Consider the following 8,140-nt stretch of genomic DNA (forward strand, 5'->3'; position numbering starts at 1 on the left):
TGGAGTCCCCATCCCTGCTGGGATTTAACAGGTTGGCAGATGAGGTGCTGAGGGACATGGTTTAGAGGTGGAATTGGCAGTGTTGGGGGTATGGTTGGACTCGGTGATCCTAAAGGTCTTTTCCAGCCTCTGTGATTCTGTTTCTTGGCTGTTGGGTTAACACCATGGCTTTGTTATTTCTTTTCCTTAGGCTGTGGAGTCCGTGCTCCGGCCCGCTGGGGCAGCTCCAGCCTGTCTTGTTGTCCCAGTGAGAACAAAGAAGAAGTATTCTGTACCTGAATGGGCCAGAGAACTGACCCCTGAAGAGAAGGAGAGGAGACTCAGGTCTTTGGGGACAGTATTTCCTGAGGAACATATAGAACGGACCTTCTACTTGGCCTGCACAGGTGGTAGCAACTTGCTTTGGTCTCTTCTCAAGGGCAAAACTAACAGAAATTAGCAGTGTGGAGCAGTTAACCTGAGCGGTGTGATCGTGGTGTCTGTCTGCAATAGACTGAGTGACACCCTGTACCTCCTGGTGAGGGATAGCAGCTGCCCTGCTTTACCTCAGGAGTGTGTCAAGCAGCTGGCCCCTTCACACCTAGGGACAAGGCATGTTGAGGGAGGTCGTGTTCCCTGCTGCTGGACGTGTCTCATCCTCCTGTCCTGGGCTTTATGGGAGAGGAGAGCAGAGAGCAGGCACCCATCACAAGCTGTGTTAGATCAGCAGTTCTCTGTGTGCCTCTATTTCATCTTACAAACATGATCAGGGCAGAATCCTGCTTCTCCAGCCCCTGGCAGCCTGGGTGCTGCTTTTTTTTTCCCCGCTTTGTTTTGCTGGTTTTGACTTTCCTCCTGACTTTTCTTCTCTCTCCTGCAGCTGATATTATAGACCCTTATGTCCCTCCTGAGGGCGATGCCCGCTTGACTTCCCTCTCCAAAGATGGGCTGAAGCAGAAGATGGAGAAGCTGAAGCAGACTGCTGCCTCCCAGCTGGCGTACGTACCTCCTTTTTAATTACTCTGTGGTGCCAAACTCTTGCTGGGTTCTGTCCTGCAGCGATGAGATGGTACCTTTAGTTTTCTACTCACTCCTTCCATTGCTGTTGCACCACTTAACCAGGAGTCCCTGGTGTGAGCATGAGCACAAGGCACCCATCCTGCTGTGGATGGATGCAGAGTGCACTCATGGGAGGGTTTTTTTTGGTAGATTCTTTGCATTTGCAGTGGTTTGCTTGTCTTCTGAGCACCTAGAGGTTATGGCTCAGTGGGGAGTCTCCAGTTCTCACTTCCTCCCTGGTAAAAGCTGAGCTTGAACTAGATAAGATCCCTGTCATCATCATCATCTGAAACACGTGAGGAGATTCCATGTTGTTTGTTACTTAATGTAGAGTTTTTCTTGTCTTTGCAGTCTGAGGAAGATAAAAGATCATGATCCAGATTTCAGCACTAAAACCTTCCCAGAGAAGGCCCAGGAGATATTTATTGAAGCTCACAATTCCCTGGCAAAGTAAGACCCCTTCTCTGACTGATGTGGTTACGTAGGACCTGCTTCTCCTTGCTTGTATGCTCTGGTTTCCTTCCTTCTCTTTCTAATCCGTGCTCTTTCTCTGCCACAAGTGCTTTATCTTTTTCTGCCCCCATGTCTCTGAAGAGTAGAGTGTTGGAGATTTGGTCAGTACCCTCTGGTTTTTAATAAAGAAAAGCAGGTTACAAAAAAAAATTCATCTTGACCTGACCTGCAAAGGAAACGAGCTCTTGCACCAATGGTCTTGTCAGCAGATGAGGGGGTGGTTGGTGCTGTTCAGAATCATGCTGCAGGGAATTGTTTGGATATGAAATGATGCTAAGCTGCCTTGCTCTACTTTCCAGTAATAGAACAGATTTCAGAACTGCATCATTCTTGGTTACAATTCCAAACATCAATAAAACATTGAGATCCTAACTGACTTCCAAAGGATGTTGTGTCTTTCCCTGAACTCTTGTCAACCCGCTTGCATTCACATTCTGATTTTGTGCTGAGATCACAGCTGAGAACTTGGCTTTTTCTGTTTTGCCAGTAGATTGTGTGTCTTAGAATCATAGAATGGTTTGGATTGGAAGGGACCTTAAAGCTCACCCAGTTCCAATCCCCCTGCCAGCAGCAGGGACACCTTCCACTAGACCAGGTTGCTCAAAGCCTCATCCAGCCTGGCCGAGAACACTTCCAGGGAGGAGCAGCCACAGCTTCTCTGGGCAACCTGGGCCAGGGTCTCACCACCCTCACAGTGAAGAGCTTCTTCCTAATATCTAATCTAAACCTCCCCTCTTTCAGCTTAAACCCATTTCCCCTTGTTTTGTCTTCTGGGGAAGGAGGAATTTGTGAGTAAACCTCTTTACAATACATATATTTGAGTAACTGCCTGTGTTTCACTTGCAGTTTTAACAAGCAGAAACTTCACTCCCTGGTGACAGAACGCTGCTACCCGGTAAGTGTTTATCTGGATGTTCCATGTCCTGGATTTCTTCCATGGTCTCTAAGGCTCTCAGGACCTGATTGTCTGTCTTATTTTTTTCTGGATAAAATAAAGATAGAGCTAAGAGTGGAAAACACAAGTCTTAAGTAATAGCTAATTAATAAATGCTGCTTTTTTACATAGTAATTAGCTTGTCATTCAATTCACATCCTAATTAAGTTAGTGCTTGTTTTTCTTTATAGGAAATGGTCCGTGGGAACAGGTACAAGACCATCCGCTGGCGTTTTGTGGAGTCTCTGGAGCCTCCACGGGTGGTTCATATCCGATGTGACAGCATTGTCAACCGAGGCAACCTGTACGGCCAGGTGACGGTGCGGATGCACACGCGACAGGTACGTCCCCTCGTCCCCCTTTGCCTTTGCCCAGCTGATTCCAACCTGCTGCCAGCCCAACTTAATTTCTTGGCTCTGTTGACAGATTCTGGCAATCTATGACCGCTTTGGGCGGCTGATGTATGGTGGGGAGCAGGTGCCCAAGGATGTTTTGGAGTATGTTGTGTTTGAGAGGTACTTGGTGAACCCATACGGGGCATGGAGGATGCATGGCAAGATCGTTCCTGAGTGGGCTCCACCCAAGGAGCCCATTGTTAAGGTAATGAGACAAGGAGAAGGCACCACCATGGCCTGTGTCTGGGAAATACACGTCCCTAGTTAATTCTGGACAAAGCCAAAGCTGAGCTTCCTGTAACGGGAAGATGATGCGTTAATCTGCAGGCAGAGATATTTATTAATGTGGGATTATCAACCTCTAGCACCTGGAAGCTGTAACAGGAGGCTGACACATGTGTGTTTGACATGTATGTGATCATTTAGGGGGTTACTGCTCCCTGTACCCACCCTGGTGAAGTGATGCAGGTGCTCCATCTTCCTGTGTGACTAAAAACAGCTCCTAGAGAAGAAGGTGGTGAGAAGTAAAGTTCTCATCCCATTCCCCCTCTGCATCCCGAGGCCTTTGCAGTGCCAGAACCCCCTGCTCAGCCTTTCTCATGCTCTGTAACACGAAGAATTCCTGTTACAGCAGTTCAGGATTGTTCTGTGTTGTGCTGATTCTGTTTCTTGCTTTTTTCAGACGGTGATGATTCCTGGCCCAACCTTGGATCCCTCTAAAGAGTTTGAAGAAATTAAATAGGAAGTTCTGGAGCCTGTACAGAGTCAGCAGTGCAAACTGCAGTGGAGGGACGAAGTGGGGGATGTCAGTGGAGGTTGTGGGTTGGAAATGGCTGTGCCTTAACAGTGAGCAGTCAACAAACCAAGTGGCTTCAGAAATGGACTCCAGTCACTTAAGAATTTGCTTTTAAAGGATTGAGAGGGGCTTGGGAGAGGGATTCAGATGAGCTCTGAGAAGAGCTTTACTCTGTCCAAGTAGACTTAGCATGCTGCAGCTTAACCCTCTGTGTGTTTCTGTGAAGACAAGAAGTCTGTTCTCTTCAGGACTGCTCCCTAGGCCAACCTCTGTTCTGAGCTTGCACCATGGGAGCCCTTGGCAGCTGAATCCTGTCCAGACGTGGGATATTTGGCACTTCCATGAGAAGTGTCATAGACCTGCTGGGCTTTCATTAAAACTTCCAGAAATAGGTGTTGGCACTTTCTTTTCCCATCCTCTCTCCCTCTCTGTACTGATTCCCAGGCTTCTTTTTTTAACACAAAACAGGGAAGAGCAGCAAGAATACTTTAAAACAAATTTTTCTGGGTGAATACTGCAATTGGACTCGTGCTGGGTGGGTGCTTGTTAACAGCCAGGCTTCCCAAAGGGGCTGCAGCCCAGCACTGCTAACTTAATAAAATCTTTTGACTCCTAAGCTTGTGTCAGTCAGTGCTTTCTTGAAAGGCAGCATTTCTCATAGCTGATGGGTTTGGGTTATTGGAATTCAGCCATGGGTGGTTGTTAGTGAGCAGCTGGCACCATCCTGTGGACGTGATGACATTTGCAGTCAGTCCCCTGGTTTTGTAGGCTGTGTGGGTGGGGAAAACACGTACCCAGAGGTTACCTTTACCTTTTTCCATGGCTGGGAGAAAGGCAGTGCACTCTGCTAATCTGTTCTTGCTTTATTCTGCTCAGGTAAGTTCTTCTTACTCCTAGCAAAATATTAACAGAGCAAAATATTCACTAGTCATCAAACAACAAAGCATCTTTTTTTTAATCTTATTTTACTTTTTAACTTGGCCATTTTCCAGACCTTGTGAGAGTTTAAATTCATTTTTTTTTCTTCTTCCTTGAAAGAGATTTTACTGAATATGCAGTGAAAGTCATGGCTCCTCGTGCTTGCAGAGTTGTTCAGTGTTCTTTGTGAATGATGTGCTTTTGAAAGGGCAGAATATCATCTTTATGCTCTGTTAGGAGAGGAGCCAGCCATGGAATCCCTTTCATCTTTTTGGAAATCAGAGGGGTGTCACAATCTGTCTGCCTTTCCTGAAAGAAACTACTATCTCGAGCCTCCTGCCTACGCTTCATTCATGAGCTGAAGAGAGAGTCAGTGCTCCAGCATCTGTGAGTTGGGCTAGGAGCTAAAACAAATGAGTGTGAGCTGTGTGGTTCGTGTCTGGTGTGACTCAGGCAGCTTACAGGCAGGTATGGATGTGACTCCTCAACCAAGATCAACAGACACGGTGGTTCAGCTCTGGCTCTGAACAAAAAGAACGTGTTTTCTGGGGGAGTGGCTGGTTTTTCTGGGAGAATGGCCTTTCATAGAATCACAGACTGGTTTGGGTTAAGGTGGTTCAGCTCTGGCTCTGAACAAAAAGAGCGTGTTTTCTGGGGGAGTGGCTGGTTTTTCCGGGAGAATGGCCTTTCATAGAATCATAGACTGGTTTGGGTTGGAAGGGACCTTAAAGATCATCCAGTTCCAATCCCCCTGCCAGCAGCAGGGACACCTTCCACTAGACCAGGTTGCTCAAAGCCTCATCCAGCCTGGCCGAGAACACTTCCAGGGAGGAGCAGCCACAACTTCCTTGGGCAACCTGTTCCAGTGTCTGACCACCCTCACAGTGAAGAACTTCTTCCTAATATCTCATCTAAACCTCCCCTTTTTCAGCTCTTTCCTTCCAGTCTAGCAGCGTGTGACTCCCCATCTCCTTTGCCAATATTCCAACTTTTGCAACTAAACTGCTTTTGTTCCTGGGTTTCCTTCACAGCCTCACTGCTTTCTGTTGTACCTCTTCCTTGAGCCTATTTAGTGTCTTACCTACACCCCATAAAGCAGCCACTCTGTGCACTCTGTAGATCATATGTTTTATTTTCTGTATGTACACGTCCTTACACAGTTGGGTGTTGGACATTCAGCGCTGAAGACCACAGACAGCACACTACAGCAACACCACTTCCTAAGGAGAGTGGAAGTAAATGACAAAGCAATGGCAGGACGAGCCCTGAGCCCCAACCTTGTGTGGAGATCACAGAGAGAACCAAAACCTTCACTTCTCTTGTCCTTTTGTCTCTGTTTTTTTTATTTGCTTCCATCTAAGTGGAGCAGAGGGACCAATGTGGGGAATCTGGAGGCTTTGTTGTTTCCCAGCTGCTGCCTTCCAGACTCTTGATGCTTCTCCCCGTGCGTATGGCCGGGTCCCTTGTGCATTTTTGAGTGGGTGGGTTGGAGTAACAGCAAACCCTGGAGCCCTGTCTGATGCTCTGGAGATCGTAGTGTCTCCATGGTCTCAGCATCTTCCCTCATCCAGGAGTCTCTTTGCATCTCTGCCCCAAAGGAACGGCTCTTGCAAATACAGGGGAGAAGTTGAAATGTGGGATGACAAAAGGCATCCAGCGCTTCTACAGATGGGCTGTAAAAGTGAAGGCTTGCTAGTGCCAGTGGAAATGTTGATTGGCAAACAAAACCAACCAGAAAACCAACTCTCCTGGGATGGGAAGGTGAGCCCTGGGTGTGTTTGCACACGTGGTGAGCGGGCACACATGCACACACAGTACGAGCGAAGAAGAAACCAGTAAAGACAAAGTGCTTTGAAACATTAGTGGCATTGTTAATTAAGACAAACACCTTTACAGCTGAGTTGCTGCAAGAATTAGAAGTGTAGCAGCGCTGTGAAGTTATTCAGAGAGGAGGTTGGGAGCAGGAACACCCATCTCAGCTTTCACAGATGAGGAGGTTTCTAAAAGCAAAGCAGTGGAGCAGCTTGAAGGTTGGTTTATCCCACCAGAGATGGTGCTGGGTGTTGCCAAAGTGCAGGGTTGAAGCACTGGGCTGGCATTGCTGGATCAAAATGGAGCAGAAGGATTTGCTTGGTGTGTGTGTGTGGAAGTCCTGGGGCTGGCTCAGTGACTTCAGAGGACATTTAAAAAAAAATCAATGACTTGGTGTCAAGGAAACAAAATGTGTTGTGGGGCTGGCTGGGAACAAGGGCTCTTTATCCCAGGCTTCAGAACCTGCCTGATCCTAGCAGTGCTTACAGAAACCACTCTGGCATAAAATGGAGCTGACAGCAGCACTGGGGGACATCAGCTGGGCTACAGAAACCCTGGAAAGTGGTTTTCCTTCCCAGTTACATCATTTTGCTGCCCCTGGTTTGACTCTGGTTTCACTTGGCTGAGGATGCAGAGCTTGCTGCCTGGTCCTCCAAGTGTCCAGCTTGCTGAGGCTGCAGGACTGTGTATTTTGGGGTTCCAGGCAAGTCATTCCTCGCTGTGTTGGAGGCACAAACCTCCCCATGCAGTAGGAGGATGTTCAACTGCTGGAGAGCTTGCAGGTGAGCATCTCTGGCTAGCAAGCTACAGCTTGGCATCTGCTGTGCTGGTGGAAGCCAGCGAGGCTGGGACTGTGGGTGGGTTAATGCATTTGGGGTCCTGCTTGGACCAGGTACCTGTGGGGAAATGATGGGTGGTGTTTGCAGGCTACTGCCTGGCTCGAGTGCTTGGCTGAAGGCAGGAGATGTTTACTGTCCCCTTGCTGTGTTGGTCCCCAAGCCTGGCTGGTTGATGGCCATCTCTGGAGCTCCCTGGGAGCATGGCCATGCTGTTGGCTTTGGTGGACACTTCTGTCCCTGTCTGGGCTGTCCAGGTAGGCAGCAACCTTCAGCTCAAGATTTTCTGTTCCTGAAAGCTGTGTCTGCACCCAGCTGGTGGCCAGAGGGAAGATGTTACTCCTGGTCCCACGGGCAGACGTCAGGTTTGGTCTCTCTCACACCTCTCCCTCCATCTCCAGGGCTCACCCTGGCTCTGCCCTGCCCGTGGAGAGTCGGGGTGGGGTCCACACTCTCCACCTCCCATGGACACACCTCAGAGGTTTTCCTGGTGTCTGTGCTGGTCTTGTCAGGGACTGGTGGATTCTCTTCCACTTCCCAGGGACAAACCACGGCTACACCAGCACCTGGGCTGGAGCTGCTGCCCACTGTGGGGTCTGTGCTCACTCCCTGAGGCAGCAGCTCTGCCCTGGGGTCCTGTGGGGGCTGGATGCCCGGCAGGATGCGGCACAGGGGCTTGTGCTCAGCCTTGCCATCAGCTCTGCCCTTGGATTTTCTCAGCAGAGCCGTTGCACACACGGCGCTGGCTCCTGCCACCAGCTTTGACTTTCCCGTCCCGGTGGAGGATGCTCTGTCAGCTCCCTGGGGGTTGAAGGTTTCCTTCTCTGAGCTGGTGGGCTCTGCTGCTTCCCAGGGACAAATATCTGATTTCCTGCTCTCCGTGCTGTTGGACTCAGAC

At 49.1% G+C, this 8,140-nt stretch overlaps 1 protein-coding gene across 1 annotated transcript; it reads left to right on the forward strand.

Annotated features, from left to right (window-relative positions):
* Window positions 1–19: 19 nt before the first annotated feature.
* MRPL45 (mitochondrial ribosomal protein L45) lies at window positions 20–3,622 on the forward strand (the record flags this gene model as incomplete). Its single annotated transcript, XM_010175986.2, is given in 8 exon segments — window positions 20–46; window positions 191–386; window positions 860–977; window positions 1,390–1,488; window positions 2,398–2,446; window positions 2,677–2,826; window positions 2,912–3,085; window positions 3,563–3,622. Coding segments are annotated over 8 exon segments (873 nt in total), but the record flags the coding sequence as incomplete, so codon positions are not given.
* Between the last annotated feature and the right edge of the window lie 4,518 nt (window positions 3,623–8,140).

The sequence above is a fragment of the Antrostomus carolinensis genome, unplaced genomic scaffold (genome assembly GCF_000700745.2).
Source record: "Antrostomus carolinensis isolate BGI_N321 unplaced genomic scaffold, ASM70074v2 scaffold29729, whole genome shotgun sequence".
NCBI lineage: Eukaryota > Metazoa > Chordata > Aves > Caprimulgiformes > Caprimulgidae > Antrostomus > Antrostomus carolinensis.